At 38.9% G+C, this 17,348-nt stretch overlaps 2 protein-coding genes across 2 annotated transcripts; both read right to left on the bottom strand.

The window, feature by feature from the left end:
* Nucleotides 1-3,685: 3,685 nt before the first annotated feature.
* Nucleotides 3,686-4,210, bottom strand: LOC140835775 (uncharacterized). The gene has a single exon (XM_073201185.1). It carries the CDS (start codon nt 4,208-4,210, stop codon nt 3,686-3,688), a length of 525 nt encoding a protein of 174 aa, XP_073057286.1.
* An 8,925-nt stretch (nt 4,211-13,135) lies between these two features.
* On the bottom strand, nt 13,136-15,582 carry LOC140835774 (uncharacterized). The gene is made up of 5 exons (XM_073201184.1): nt 15,440-15,582; nt 14,221-14,678; nt 13,772-14,103; nt 13,367-13,622; nt 13,136-13,263 (listed from the first exon to the last, which is right to left on the bottom strand). Exons 1-5 carry the CDS (start codon nt 15,580-15,582, stop codon nt 13,136-13,138), a joined length of 1,317 nt encoding a protein of 438 aa, XP_073057285.1.
* Between the last annotated feature and the right edge of the window lie 1,766 nt (nt 15,583-17,348).

Genomic DNA, 17,348 nt, shown 5'->3' with positions numbered 1-17,348 from the left:
CAGAGGATATTTTGCAAGTAACTAAAGAACCAATTCAGTCACCTGCCACGACTGTATAGGTAGTCCTAGCTGAAGCTGAAGTGGCTCAGTTTCACTCAATTCCAGCTGAAGCAGTGCCAACTGAAGTATTAGTTGTTAGACCAACGGAAGAGCCTACAAGCTCAACTGCTGTTCCGACGACCACTCCTCCTCCAGAACTCCAATAGGAAGAAGTTACAGAAACGGTTGTAGTTGAGACTGATTCAATGATAGAAGAAATTCAGTCCAACCTTCTCCATTTAGTCTCTTCTATTTCCGACATCAAGTCAACTCAAATGTTGCACACCTTAAAGATTGATTCTATGAAGGAGAACACAATGAAGAACTTGCAATAGGTCACAAAGGACATCATGCTTTATTCTCCAGCTAGATCACTTGAAGAAAAATCGAGTGACAGTTCAATCACATTTCCAAACTCAAGACATTTTCAAGAATCGCATTGAATTCTTGGAAATTGTCTTGAAAAAAAGAATGGATTTGATGCAAGAGCAAATAATGAATGCCATATCAAATGTCACCTCGGAAGTTCGCGCTTTATGCAGCAGAGTTGGCCAGTTTGACAAAAATGGGGAAGAGGTAAAAGAACAGCATCAGCTATCCAAGTAAAGACTGAGTCAACTGACTGATCAAGGACCAGCTGATAAGCTAGCCAAGCATTGATGAAGTCCAGATCAGTTAGAAGACAGTCTTCATATTTAGTTGAGAAATCTTGTCAGATTTTGAGGATTTTAGTCAGTAGAAGATTTTTTATTTTTTCATCCTTTGTACGAATTTGTACATTGAAAAAAAAGATATTTTATCTACAAAGAGTTCTTTCTGATCAGTTCATATGTTCTAAGTTTTGTCAAACACCTAAAAAAGGGAAATTGTTGGAACTTAATTTCGGAGTTTGACAAACTGAGCGTAAGAAGGAAGAACACCAGATCAAGAAGACTAAAACAAATCGTAAATTGACAGTTGCCCGAACTGAAGATTAATGCGTAAGTCAACTGGATGATCAGTTGGAAACTGATCAGTTGAACTATAATCATTTGAGATCAATCAGTTAATCATATCGGCTTTGTCAACTCATAAATCAGTTTGACATGTCATCAGTTATAGAATGTAACTATCAACCGACAATTGTACAAAGAGCAGAATGCTACGCATAGTGGGAACTCCGCATATCAGAAAAACTATAGTGTACGATTGTCAGAAGAATGTTGACATGGCTATACAACGGATATAAAGTTTCAAATGGATTTATTGTTACCATTGGAAGCAAGCCTATAAATATCCGAGAAGATCAGCTGATCAATAAAAATCTACAATCGAGAGAAATCTGTAATCCAGAAATCAAGCAATTAGTTATCAAAAAACTCGGTGTTCTATATCTCTCAAAAGCTCATGCCTAATATATGTATTCATAGCATTCAAGGCTATACTTCGAGCTTAAAAGCACAAACTTGCTACTGTATTATTCGATCTTGTATAGATCATTTATGCTAAGTAGTTACATATCAGTTGAGTACTGATAGTTGTATTGGAACTAAGAATTTCAGTTTTGGAATTTTTAAGTCCAAAAATTGAAGTGGGTTTAGTACAAATCATTGTATAGATCAAAATCTTTTAGTAAATATTATATCTTTGAGATAGAAGGAGTGACGTAGGAGTGTTTGAAATCTCCGAACATCCATAATTCTTGTGCCTATTTATTTCAATTTTTATTCTATCTGTCAGTCGGTTTCTTTCCACACTTTCATCAGTTAACTGATTGATATTGACAAGCAAGATTCTAGAATTCAGTTTGTCACCGAACTGATTCGAGAGAAGAGTTTGTGAAAATAATCAAGTGTTTATTCAAACCACCCACCCCCCTTCTAAACACTTTTTCACTCCCAACCGATCCTAACACCATGAAATAAGTGCTATGTGGGGCAAAGTGTTGCGTGCATGGGAGCCACCTCTTGAACCTACGGACAAAGTGCTACAAGACGGGAGCCAGCTCTTGAACATGTAGGAGCCACCTCTAGATTCTCCGCACTGGTGAATCGAGGGGTCAGGCAGCAACGAGATATTGACATACAAAATCAATCACATCATGTTTCATTCCTTTTACCAAAACTGAGATCGTAGATTCTTATACATCTTCTCGCCACCACGGTGGATAGAATACCGACTGCAATGTGCACGCCGCAACATGCCTTGGCGCAACTCAAATGTCTAAAGAACTACCCATCTATCATTCATCTATATACCATCATCATCCACTCTAAAGTGAGTATCTTGTTTCTAAGAAACCATATCTTTCCATCGGTGAATTGTCTCATCTGTTGTTTGTGCCTCACGAATACAACCATATATATAAGGTTCAGCTAATAAGGTAGATACTTGGATAGTAGTCGTCGAGATATCAAATCATATCCCAAGGAACAACAAGACATCATCATAGCTGATAAACGACTCACATTTTATGAAGTACAACTCACTTTACGACTGAATGCATCAGTTGTAAGATTGGCTCGACCTGGATGATACACAATCTTACGGTCTTATTCCTTCAACAAATCTAACCACCGTCTCTGTCTCATATCAACTCTGAAAATATCAAATTATTATGATCCGTATATATCGTAAACGAGGTACTAAATAAGTAATGTCACCATATCTTCAAGGCAAAGATAATGGTTGTCAACTCCAAATCATGTACATGGTACCTTGTTTCATGTCTCGAGGCATATGCCACAACATGACGATCCTACATCAAAACACATCCCAAACCATGTAATGATGAATCAGTATAAAAAACAAACCTCTCGTTTTCCGTAGGGAATGACAACACCTGTTTAGTCATTAGTCGGCGCTTCAACTCCTGCATACTCCTCAGACATGTCTCAGACCACTGAAATCGCACACCTTTCTGATTCAATTGTGTCAAAGGTCTAGCAATTGTTGAAAACCCCTCAATAAATCGACAATAATAACCTGCTAAACCCAAGAAACTACGGATCTCTGGTACAGATGTAGGTGCAGACCACTGTAACATGGCTTTGACCTTCGTTGGATCAACAGAAATCACGTCTATCGATATAACATGACCCAAGAAAACACTCGATCCAACCAAAACTCACACTTACTAAGTTTGGCATTCAACTATATATCTCATAGTACCTGTAATACTGAACACAAATGTCCTACATGCTCAGCCTCACTCTTGGAATATATCATCAATAAACACAATAACAAATTGATCGAGATAAAGCTAAAATACCCTCTTCATCAAACTCATAAACACAATTGGAGCATTCATCAAACCAAACGTCATAACGAAAAACTCATAATGCTCATATCTGGTCCTGAATGTTGTCTTCTGTATATCATCCTCTCTAACTCGTATCTGATGAGATCCTAACCTCAAATCAATCTTCGGATATACTGAGATTCTCTTCAACTGATAGAACAAATCATAAATATGAGGGAGGGGATATTTATTCTTAATCGTTACTTTATTCAGATATAGATAGTAAATACAAAGCCGGATCGTTCCATCTTTATTTTTCACAAATAGAAGTGGTGCCTCCAAAAGTGATACACTAGGACGAGTGTAAAGTGATACACTAGGACGAGTGTATCCCTTGTCCAGCAAGTCCTGTAACTAGGCTTTCAGCTATCTCAACTCTGGTGGTGCCATTCTGTAAGTAGCACGAGAAATAGGAGAAATACCTGACATCAACTCAATCCCAAACTCCACTTCACGGGCTGGTGGGAAGCCTGGAATCTCAATGTGAAACACATCAGCGAACTCATCAACTATAGGTATCTCATATATTCTCACCTCTTCCTTCTTCTCTATCACATCTACAGCATAAATAAGACACCTCTCATGTCCATGATCCAATAACTGAGACATCCGGATAGCAGATACCAACGGAACACAGGGACGATAGCCCTTCTCATAAAAGGTCCAACACTCTTTTTGATCTGCGTAAAAATATACTAACCTTTGATGACAATCAATAGTCGCACAATATCTACTCAGCACATTAGTTCCCACAATACAATCAAAATCAATCATCTCCAGAATAATCATATTAGAACTCAGCTCGTAGCCCTCATAAGAAATAATATCATCCGATATCATAGATACGACTGATATATTAACTCTAGAGGGCGTCGAAACAAAGAAAGGCATAGACAATGGAGACTGGCGCATATGATGCTCAACCACAAACTTTTTCAGTATAAAAGTATGTGAGGCACCTGTATCAATAAGGATATAAGCAGGATAAGAACATAAATAACACTTACCTGCAATCATCTCCTCTCGGGCCTCCTCTGCCTACTCTCGTGTAACGTCCAAAAATCTGTCCACGTAAACCACATGCATGCAAATTATTTAAATTGTTTAATTTCTTTATTTAATTGTTTAAATGCTTAAATGATACATATTATATGATTAAATGTTTAGATTTGCATGTCTTCATGAAATTAAAGATTTTATCTGGATATTCGATAATAGGCTGGGGAAAGGAGACCGGGGACGACCAAGATAAAAATACTTTTCGATAAATGTTTTTAAGGCTCAATAATATGCCGAAATAGGATTAAAATTTTCTAAAAATGCCGGAGTCTGAATTATTTTACGAGACGAGCCCGATCAAAAAAAAATTGAAAAAAAACTTAAATTTTTATTTTACAATTAAATGGGCCTTAATAGACCTAATTTAACTAGGATTGATGGGCCTATTTGTTTCTAAATCAAAAATCATAAAACCCCAAATTTTAACACTAGGATTTTTGAAATTTATAAATCAAAAACTAGGGTTCCTAGACTCATAGTGGCCAAAATTTGCACACACCACACACACTTAAATTCGAAAATTCCAAAAGCAAAATCCAAAGATTTCTAGTCACTCGTTCGTTCTTCTTCGCAACCCATGTCAACGATCGAATATTCGAACGTTCTAAATGCAAAGGCACACTTCTATACTTTTTTTGCAGCCATTCAAATCATAATATATGTGTTTGATATTTTGAAAGCATGAAAACTATGTTGATCAAAGTATTTTACGTTTAGACGTACAAAGTTTCGATGTTTCTATGCATATATGAATTATGTTATACGTTCTAAGGGACACGCGGCCAATAATAGATGTTAGGGGTCGTAAAAAAGTTCGTTTAATGAAAGGATGTAGGCTGGAAACAAGAAAAGGTAAGGAGAAGATGAACCTAGGTTTTTCTAGGGTTAACCATGGGGTTTGGTGACATGATGGTCTTGGCTAAGGAGAGGCAGTGTCAGGGCTTGGACCAGGCCCTACGTGGCTGCGGCTGGAGAGTTAGGAAGGCTCAAGGCTGGCTGTACGGAGGCTAGGTGAAGGAGGACAACAACATCGAGCCCTAGAGCCCATGTGGTGCGCGCGCGGCGTGAGTATTGAAGGAAGGGGTTCGCAGGCTGTAAGATTGAACCAGAGGGCTTGGTAGGCTCCTATGAAGGGGCTAGGGGGTCGGCTCAGGGATGGCTAGGCACTGGTGGTCCAGTGGTTCAAGAGAAGGGAAGCCACGAGCCTAGGAGAAAAACAAGGGTTGGCGCAGTGTCGGGCTGTAGGGTGCCAGGGGCTGGTGCGCTGGTCCAAGACGGTTCAAGGTGGTCCAAAAGGCTAGGCTGGTGGTCTTGGCGTGGGCTGGTCCAAGGTGGCTCGAGAGTTTTTGGAATAAATTGGCTTGATTGGGGTTATGGTTCGAGGATGGCTAGGAAGGGAGATATGGCTCGAAACATGGTCCACAAGGGTTGAATCGTGGTTCATCAGGGTAATTTAGGGATGAAAAGTCTATGCATAAAATTTCGGAAGAAAATATTATGTTTGGATTAATTCGGGTTTAAAATGCTTCACGATATAGTTATTAAGTCAATAAATCGAAAGGCTCGGGTTTACGTCTAGGAAATATATTAGAAGTCAAATTAATTTTATATGATGCTATAGGATAGGCTCGAGTCAGAAAAAGTCAAAATCGAGAATTTTGGAGTCCTGGAGTAAAATGGTCATTTTACGTCCCCGGGTAGTACGAAAGATCTGGCTATGTCCCGATGAATCATAATACATGCTAAATAATATTTTAAAATGTTTGCGATGAAAATATGATATTTTCTGATATATGCAAAGGATGTGCCATTTTTCCTGAAAAATTCTATTTTACGAGTTTGAAGGATACGATTTTTGATAAATAAAAGGAAAGGAAAATATTTAGAAGGATGTGAATTAACTGTGGCAAACATGATATGATATGATTGGGGATATCTTGAGGGAAAAGGCCTTAGAGAGAGCTTGTTTACGGGAGAAGACCCCAGAGTGAGCCTGAAGATCGTATTTCCATTTTTTTGACCACGGCCTAGTGACGAGAGTTGCTGACGCCCGGCCCCCATGTAATTGGTGAGCTAAGACTGGTCATTCGACCACATGATGATACGATTGTAGCTAGTCAGTTTCAAGGACCAAATTTCACCCAAAATGATATACGGTGATGGAAAGTTTTACGATTTAATGATTTATGATTTATTTAAGCTTACAAATTTATGCTAGCTTATTTTAAATAAAATTATTATTTTAATGCATGTGCATGTATATGTATTAATTGCTTGATATGGTTAGAACGTGCTGAGTCATTAGACTCACTAGGTTTGGATGGTTACATGTGAGGATGATTTTGAAAGAGGCGTTGATGCTTGAGTGAATCGAGTCCGCCAATACACTCCCGAGGAACTTTATTTTCCGCACTTACTTAGTATTTAAAATTTTTACATAAAGATTTTGAGGATTATTTATTTATAGATTTTATGCTTTATTTTGAAGTCTAGTATTGGATTATTTTAAAATTTGATGTATGATTTTGGTGGTTGACGATTTATGGATTTTTATGCATTTAAGATTTTTAAAGTTTGAGTCATTTTAAATGAGAGTTTCGAATTTTATGATTACAAAAAAAAAAATTAGTAGGATTTTGATGTTAAAAAGTAAGGGACATTTCAGTTGATATCTGATCGAAGGATCCCGAAAGGGTTGTGTTATTGCCACTCTGAGAACCTCAAGAAGTCATGCCTCAAGTCTGGGAGTTATACTGCTTTAAGATTTATATGCTGAGTTTTAAATGCTTATATGATACATAATTAAGAAGCTAGACATAATTTTAAATTTAAATGCATGTTGGTTACGCGTTTTGGACGACATGTACAGAGATTCCTCCTAGATGAGTTCTTCGCAGAGATAGTGAGGATAGGATGGGAGGAGGAGATTCTACCGCCTCCTCCTAATCAGGATGCTAGTGCTCGTGTGCTAGATGGTATGGCTTGATTGCTGGAGCAGCATGTTGGGAACAGTGTGAGGGTCTAACCAGAGGAATTTTATGCACGGTTTACTAGGATGGACCCCGAGGACTTTTCAGGAACTACTGATCCATTCGTGGCTATGTGATGGATTAGGTCTTTGGAGGTGATTTTTAGGTATATAGACATGGCGGACGCTGACCAAGTTCGTTTTGCCATTTATTTGCTGAAGAGAGATGCTTCCTTATGGAGGGAGGGAGCAGAGCGAGGAGTGAATCTGGCGAAATTGACTTGGGAGGGCTTCAAGAGGGTATTATTTGAGAAGTACCGCCGATATCCGTTCGAGATTGAAAAGAGAGTTTATGAGTTTCCTTAAGGGGGATTCGTCTGTTGTTGAGTTTGTCAAGAAGTTTGATAGGGGTTTTCACTTAGTGCCATTAATCTAAAGGATGCTGCTGAGAAGCTGAGACACTTCTAGATGGTCTTAGGCCTGTTGTGGGCCAAGATGTGATGTTGGGACACCCGAAAAGTTATAATGATGCTGTTACGAGGGCCTTCAAGGCAGAGCTGTCGCTGAAAGATAATGAGTGGGAGATGCAAAGAAGGAGTCCCCATCCATAGCAGCAATCACAGCAGAGCAAGAAGCCAGTTTACGGGACCACGGAAGTTACTAGAGCAACAGAAACCACAGGGGCAGTCCACCAGGGGAAGCTGTGCCGAAGACTGATGAAAAACCGTTCTGCAAGGAGTGAAATCGCCATCACTTTGGCAAGTGTGTGTGGGGCACCTACAAGTTCTTTAGGTCCGGAAGAAACTACCATAAGGCTGCTGATTGTCCAAAGTAGAAGCAGCCCGTGACTGCAAGGGCTTATGTGATGCATGCTGAGCAAACGGAGCCAGACACTACGCTTACTACGTGTACTTCGGATATTTAAGCATTTTATGTTGCTTTATTGCTTGAATTAATAAGCACGAATGCTAGAATTCAATTGAGGTATATTGAACTTGATGATTTAAAATTGCATGTTTCAAATTCTAAGGCTTAAGGAATTGAATTTTTAAAATATTAGCTATGGGGATCGAATTGTAGAAGACGACAATTTAGGGACTAATTTATGTTAATCTAGAAATTTAAAGCGACTAATTAGTAATTTTTGAAAATTATTTTGAGGAAAATTGTTATAAAGTTTTGGAGAGTTATTTGACAATTTTAAAAAATTCAAGGGATTAATATGCTAAAATAGAGAAACTAGAAGGACCTAGATGATAGGAAATGTCTGAATTTTTAAGGCCTTGTTTTAGTATAATGCAAATATTATCACATGCAGAATATTTTTAGCGTGTCTCGCTACCTACGCTTTTCTAGATTCTGGAGCTACGCATTCTTTCATACTTGAATCCTTCGTGAAACGATTGGAAATGTTACCGAAGGACGTGGAGTCGGGATTCAAAGTCACAGTGCCTTCGGGCGAGCATATGATCTCTACAAGCATGGTTAAGGATATGAAGCTCAAGTTGCAGAGGAATGTCGTTCGAGCAGACCTTATTGTGTTGCCAATGCCCGAGTTCGACGTTATTTTGGGCATGGATTGGATCACACTGAATGGAGCCACTAACAATTTCCATCAGAGGTCAGTATCTATTAGATCGCCTAATGGGAAATCATTCATCTTTGAGGCTATATAGAGCAAACAATTGACGCACATCATTTCATGTATTTGTGCGAAGAAGCTTATTCGGAGAGGCTGTCGAGTTTTTTTGCTAGTATTACATCCATACCCGACACTGGCAGTAGATCGATAGAAGATGTGGAAGTTGTCAAGGACTTTCCGAATGTGTTCCTTGACGATGTTTCTGGCGTTCCACCCGAGAGAGAGGTGGAGTTTGCAATTGAGTTGATGCTGGGTACTATTCCGATCTCTAAGGCACCATATCATCTAGCACCTGTTGAGATGACGGAATTGAAAGATCAAATTCAAAAGCTGCTAGACAAAGGATTGATTCACCCTAGCTTCTCCCCATGGGGCGCGCCGATACTGTTTCTGAAGAAAAGAGACGAGAGTATGAGAATTTGCATCGATTATCGAGAACTGAATAGAGTGACATTGAAGAATAAGTATACGTTTCCCAGAATCGAGGATTTATTTGATTAGTTGCAAGGAGTTTCGGTATTTTCAAAGATAGATATCTGATCGTGATATCACCAGCTGAGGGTAAAGGAGGCAGATGTACATAAAACGGCTTTCAGAACGCGCTATGAGCATTATGAGTTTTTGGTGATGTCTTTTGAACTGACTAATGCCTCAGCGATCTTAATGGATCTCATGAATCGCGTATTTGAGCCGTACCTTGATCAGATTATCATTTTCTTAATATATGATATTTTGATCTATTCCAAGAGCCAGATGAGTATGATCAGCACTTGAAGATGACCTTGCAAGTATTACGAGATCGGAAATTATATGCAAAGTTCAGCAAGTGAGAGTTTTGGCTACAGAAGCTGGCATTCTTAGGCCACTGTTGCGTGTTTTCTTAATTGCTCGCAAGCGCACGACGTCAAGTTATAGTAAAATGTATTTTTGAGTACGAGTGTCGATCCCAGGAGGAGTGTTTATAAAAACGTATATCTGTGCTTGTAATTAAAATAGTCTTAACTTTATTTAGAAAAATCAAAAGAGAATTGGTTTACTTAAACGAATTAAATAAAAACAAATAATTAATCTAATCACGGAGTTGAGGGATAACAATGAGAGAAAATATCTAGAGATATGTTTTCACCAAGTTTCCACGATAATTATTCTCAGTTTAATTTATATTCACGAATTCCAATTATTTAATGACCAAGAACACTTAATTATTTTATTCCCCCTTTCCCAAGTGACGAATAAATTGTATCGATCAAACTTCGATTCAATTATTCCTAATAAAATCCAAGTTTAATTGATAAATGCAAACAATGTTCTTACCTAAGCCTCGCTAAAGTTATACGCCTTCCGAACGCTATAAACATTCAACGATGTGTCTCTAAAGATCTATAATCCTAGTCCCTCTCCCGAGTTATAGAATTAATCAAACAACAAACAATTTATGGCCAGTAAATTGCAGTGAAATAAACACAGAGAACCCAATTAAACAAGAGCGGAATTCAATCAAACAAACCACTGCGTCAAATCATCGTATCCACAAAGTTACGTCATTCTATAGACTAGAAAATTAGTTCATAATGAATTCTAAATAAAAACAACACATATTCGAAGGTTTAGACAACAAAATACAATAAAATATAAAGGCGAGAGAATAGATGACAAATCCGAAGTGTCGTCTCCGTCCCCAGATCCGTCGTTCTTCGTATTCGTGATCGTTCTTTGCACTCTGGATCTTCGTCTCGTGTCTGTGCCTCTCTCTCGTATGTTTTTCTCTCCAAAACGGCGTTTATCTCGTGTCTTTCTTTCCCAAGGCGGCTGCCTTCCCTTTCTGACCTAGGACGCGCATTTTTATAACTTTTTGGACGCTCGGCTCGCGCGGTTGCGCGTGAAGTTACACGGTCGTGTGCGAGCTTCTGCCTGGTGGCTCATGTCTGCGCGCGCACGGCTGCACGTGAGTGGCGCGACCGCACGCTACTCTCGGGTCTTCATTTTGTATCTGGGTGCACGCGGCTGCACGTGAAGTGACGTGACCGCGCGCGCCCCTCTGTCGATCATGTTGCATGACTGCGCGCGTGGTTGTGCGTGAAGTGACGTGGCCACGCGCGCCATTCTGTACGGTGCATGGCTATGTTTTCTTGCACTTCTTGGCTCCGTGTGCACTCTTCCTCTATTCCTGCAATGACAATCAAAACAAGCAAAAAACGCATAATTTCGTTCGAAACTAACAAAATTCAATATGGATTCTTATATAAATTAAGTGCAAATCTTGCACTTATCAAACCCCCCGAACTTGAACTTTTGCTAGTCCCGAGCAAAAATAAATAAAAGCTAATAAATAAGGAAAAAAAATATACCAACTACTATAGTCATGGATATGCGAAATGTGATATTGACCTCCGACTTATCTAAGTTCATGTAATTCACGATTTTTCAAGAGTCACGTCTGTGTGTGATATGTCAATGTTCGTTTACCCAAAGAATGCTCAAATAGAGTTGTCATACTCATTCGCCTTACAAACTCAAGAAATCATCAGCTCAGTGCAGCTCACACTTCATTAAAATATAAATTCATATTCACAGATCATATAAGACTTTATTGGTGATTATTTCGCTCGAAAGATAGTCAACATAAGTATGCCAAAGATAAAATCACACAATGAGATGCTTGCAAGCAAGTGATTAAAGTTTATCCGTGTTGAAAATGTTTTTCAGGTATCCAGAGTCTTGACTTGTGACAAGGTTAATAGGTCTTGTAGGTTTGTAACGTTAAGCCACGGCTCACGGCTACAATAAAGGGTATAGAAATCAAAATTTGAGAGAAATAATCAAATCTTCATCATTTTCACTATCATTTCATTCACCATCACTTTATTGTTTTCTTCCCAATCATATCTTCCATTTTCCAAATTTTTCCTTTTTCATCACTTTTGTTTGATTCATTCCTTTGATCTCTTTTCCTTCTTTTTTTGTCTATTTTCAACTCCTTTTTGCACACTTCAATTTTTATTTTTCTTTTCATGGAGTGTTTGAATCATTACAACACCCACTGAACTTATTTCTCTCAAAATTAGGTAGGACAATAAGTGTATAAGCTTCATTACGTAGTTGTTGTGGGCTTGTAGAATAGATACAACTGGGGGCTATTGTGTGTCATTGACACACACCACTTGATTCTTTAGTGGGCTCAAAATGGGAGACTAGGGATATTTCATTGTCGTTTGGTAGGCTCGACGGCTCAAAACGGCTCCAAAGATCGCCTAAATCATTCCTATATCACATATTATCCGTATTTCGCCTCGAAAAATGTTCAAACAAGTTCTAGACTTCCGTCAATCCATTAGTCAACTCATACAAACCAGTCACATGCAATTTTCAATCAAAATGATATATGAAATAGGTGCACGAAGAAAATTTAAGCATCTCAATTAACTCGAAGCTCAAAGGGCTGCGATTGATAGTAAACAAAGAACATAGGCCCAAGGATATTGTGAAAAATTGTCCTAGATCATTTCTATGATTGCAAAAGTGTCCATCAATATCATGCAAGAATTACCAAGAATCAGATCTCCATCGTCTATTAAGCATCACAATGCATGCAACTTGTCTCTAAGCAACAATAGTATCAACAAACACGACAGTGCAAAATAATTGTGACTCCTGAGCTATCATGAACACATATATACTTCAGGACCACAATTCAATTTTCATCATCGGCTACACATTTTACTTATCCATGACTCTTCCTAACAAATCTGGCATTCAAAAAATAAATAAAAAAAACTAAAGAAAGAAAAAAAAATCAATTTAAGTACTAAGCAATAAAAAATTTAAAAAAAATATTCCAACAAGCAAGCAATTTCACCCCCCACCCCAAACTTCAAGTATGCATTTTCCTCAATGTATAGAAATAAAGAACACGACAACACATACCTCGCGCACGAGTGTCAGAACTCGGGGCTCGAGTCATCGTTCGCAGTATCTTCAGCATCATCGTCCATGGGCTGCGGCGGTAGATCTGATGGTGGGTAAAATTAATAAATAAGGGAGTAAAAAATTAAAATAATAAATACAAAACGAATGCTAAAAAAATAATAATTGTGAGTTGCCTCCCACTCAACGCTTAGTTTAACGTCATCAGCCCGACTCTCACTAATCATGTCCATGGTGGGTCGTATGATTTCTTGGAAGCCTTAAGTTCTACGCTTTGACCATCAACCTCCATGGTCAGTTTTCCTTGTCTCGAATCAATGACGGCTCTAGCAGTAGCCAAAAATGGTCGTCCTAAAATAGCACGAACATTCATGACTGTTACCCATGTCAAGCACTACAAAATCTGCTAGAAGCCTTATTTTATCAATCTTAAGTTCAACATCTTCAACAATACCCAGCGGTGTCCTGACCGCTTTATCTGCCATCTGCAAGCTTAAACCTGTGGGCTTTATCCTGCTCAATCCAAGTTTCTTGTAAAGAGAATTTGACATTATATTCGCGCTCCCTCCTGAATCACAGATAGTTTTTTCCACAAATTTACCCCCTATTTCACATGGTACTACAAATTCTCCGGGGTCTTGTAGCTTCTGAGGAAGATTTCCTTGCTTCTCCCTTATCATCTCCTCCATTAAATGCCACCTCTTCCTGCTCTGCAGACTGAATATTAGAGTGTAGGGTCTTGAGATCTTCAAGACTTTTTTTCTTGTGAAATTCAGCTTGTAATTGTAAAAATCTCTGGGATAGGGAAGCAAAGAAATATCAATACATTGATCAAAATCATAACTCATACCTTTCTTACCTCGGTTCCTTTGCTTGGAGTCGGCTTATAGTCCCGGCTGGGTGTGCGATCAATTTTTTTATTTTCTCCTTCTATAATCCCAATCTCCTCATGATGTATAAAGATAGCATTCACTTCCCTCAGATTTGGATCTGCAGTCTTTTGTATTGCGCCTGATGGTTGAGACGTGAGTTTCTTCGTTATCTGCCCCACTTGCGATTCAAGGATTTTCAAGGTAGCACCTATACTTGCCATGTGGGTCTCTAGGTTGTCAAGCCTAGACTCAGTCCTAGACATTCTCTTACCAGATTCGGAAACGAATTTCCCAACCAAGTCCTCAAATGATGGCTTCCCTTCCCCATTTGATGTATTGAACCCCGGTGGAGGATTCAATACATTGTTATTGTTTGCATATGAAAAATTCTCATGATTTCTCAATCCAGGGTGATAAGTATTAGGGGGAGGGTTACCTTGATATCCTCCATCGCCTCCCAAGTTTTTGTTGTTGATGTATTGAACTTCTTCAAGAAACTGTGGTTCTTCAACAACAAGCGGTGGCCCCTCAGTGTTTGATGTACTCACTTTATTCATGGTTGCTATCTGTGTAGTCAACGCTGAGAATTGCGCTGTGAGTGATGTGGTAGGATCCACGGCATAAACTCCAGCTGTCCTCTTTACTCCTGACCTTTCAGACGGCCATTGGTAGCTGTTAATACTCATCTGCTCAAGCAAATCATATGCTTGAGCAAGAGACTTGGCAAAGATTGTGCCACCTGCCGCTGCATCCATTGTTGTCAGTGTCTGACCATTAAGCCCGTTATAGAATAGCTCAATCTGCACCCAGTCTTCAAAACCATGATTCGAGCACCTTCTCAACAGCTCCTTGTATCTTTCCCACGCATCATAGAGTTGCTCAAAGTCAGTCTGCCTGAACGTACTAATGTCAATCTTCAACTGTGCAGACTTTTGCAGGGGGAAAGTACTTTGCCAGAAATTTCGTCGCCAACTCTTGCCATGTCGTGATTCCCAAGGGAAGCGATTGGAGCCATCCTCTTTGATGTGAATCTTTGTACGAAGAATAGAAAACACGATTAAAATCGAATCGAGCCCTCAATTCAATAACGAACCAAGAATAGTTTTTGTCCCGATCTTTTGAATCAAGTGTGTGTGTTGTGATTTTCACCTCTAAACTATGAAAAGTCTAGCAACAATAATCATGAAATAAACAACCGAAATTATAACGAACCTTCGAAGAACAAGTCGACGAAAATCCGCACAAGCACGATCGACAAACGCCACAAAGTTAAAAACTATGATAAGTTTGATTTTTGAATAACAAAGCGAAGCTTTGAAAGTTTGAGAAAACTCTAAACTTTGATAAAATATCAATAATGAATCTAAAAAGTGTTTAAATTTCGTGCAAATATGTCTACATATTAGAAAAAGATTGTAAATCTAGTTACCAAAATAATCAAAACTCTAACTAGAAAACTAGGATTTTTCCGGAACCGGTTCGCTCTCGGGCGGTAGAATATTACCGCTCGAGCGCCAAGGGCTCTGCACTATTCGCGCTCGGGCGGTAGAATGTTGCCGCTCGGGCGCTGGGTGTTCTAGAAATCACGTCGTGGACAGTCCATCTGGCGCTCGGGCGGTAGGTTTTTACCGCTCGGGCGCGAAGCATTCTACTACTTTTCTTCGTTCATCACTTGAATGGTGTTCCTATGACTTCCGAACTCAATCCCATGCACCACAAACCCTTCAGCACTCTGCCCTTTGCTTGTAGGTCCTTCATTGCTCATAAGTCCGTGCAACGCTTCCTTGAACTTCTTCATTCGTCCCCTCGTGATTGGTCCCTCCGGCAACTCTAAAGGGTCCCATGCTTTACTTGGGGCTTGACCACCCGTGTTCGCATCATCCTCCCCTTCTTGAAAAGGATTTGTCCTCAAATCCATCTCGTCACCTACATCAAACAACGACAAGTCACTAACATTAAAAGTAGAACTCACGTTATACTCACCTGGTAGATCGAGTTTGTAGGCATTGTCATTGATCCTTTCAAGGACTTGAAATGGTCCATCGCCCCTAGGTAATAACTTTGAACATCTCTTCTCGGGGAACCTTTCCTTCCTCAAGTGTAACCACACCCAATCTCCCTTCTCAAATATTACTTTCTTCTTTCCCTTGTTGGCTTGCTTGGCATTTTGCTCATTCTTCTTTTCAATATTGGCCTTGAATTTTTCATGCAAACCCCTAACAAATTCAGCTTTCTTTTTGCCATCCATGTTTAACCTTTCAGTCACAGGTAAAGACAACAAATCCAACGGAGTCAAAGGATTAAAACCATAAACAATCTCAAATGGCGAATAATTCGTAGTTGAATGCATGCAACGATTATACGCAAACTCAACAAATGGTAAACAATCTTCCCAATTCTTTAAGTTCTTTTTAAGAATAGCACGCAAAAGTGTTCCTAAATTTCTATTGACAACTTCAGTTTGTCCATTCGTTTGAGGATGACATGTAGTAGAAAACAACAATTTTGTGACAAGTTTAGCCCATAACGTCTTCCAAAAGTAACTCAAGAATTTAACATCGCTATCAGAAACAATAGTCCTAGGCATGCCATGTAACCTAACGACTTCTCTAAAGAATAGGTCCGCAATGTGATATGCATCATCAGTTTTGTGACAAGCAATAAAATGTGTCATCTTAGAAAACCTATCCACAACAACAAATATAAAATCCCTCGCCTTCTTTGTCCTAGGCAACCCCAAAACAAAGTCCATAGAAATATCAACCCAGGGTTCACTAGGGATGGGAAGTGGTGTATACAAGCCATGTGGTTGGGTTTTAGATTTAGCTTGCCTACAAGTAATGCACTTATCACAAACACGCTCAACGTCACGTTTCATGTGTGGCCAATAGAAGTGTTCATGCAATGCACTTAAAGTTTTAGCCACACCAAAATGTCCCATTAGACCACCCCCATGCGCTTCCCTAACAAGTAATTCACGAATGGATGATCTAGGAATGCACAACCTATCTTCTTTAAACAAGAAACCATGATGCAATTAAAATTTTTCATGTGGACCATGCATACATGTTTCAAATTCATTCTTAAAATCCTCATCTAGCACATATAATTCCTTCACATGCTCAAATCCCAAAACTTTAGACTCCAAAGCAGAGACTAGTACTGTAGAACCCGTAAATCAGTCTACGTATAAGCCATGCATAATTCTAGTATTTTAAATTAAAATGATTTTATTGCATGAGTATTTAAATTTAATTATTTTATGCAGTGGTTTAATTTTTATCATTTCAGTTATTTCAGTGAGGCCGGACGGGAGTTGGAGTTTTGAGATAGAATTTAAGATTCAGAAAACATTTCCAGGATTTATTTTTAGCTAGCAAGTAAGTTGATTTAAGTTAAAAAGGAGGTTTGAGGATTTATTTTAATTACTTGAGGTGAGTAGGAAATAAGACCATATAAGTTCCTTTTATTAAGGGATTAATTCACTAAATTATTTAAGGGATTAGTGAGGCTTTTAAGGGTTATAAATTTACTAGCTAGAAAACATTTTCCCTCCATTTATTA

The sequence above is a fragment of the Primulina eburnea genome, chromosome 7 (genome assembly GCF_022965805.1).
Source record: "Primulina eburnea isolate SZY01 chromosome 7, ASM2296580v1, whole genome shotgun sequence".
Classification (NCBI taxonomy): domain Eukaryota; kingdom Viridiplantae; phylum Streptophyta; class Magnoliopsida; order Lamiales; family Gesneriaceae; genus Primulina; species Primulina eburnea.
This window is presented reverse-complemented; position numbering and strand designations above follow the sequence as displayed.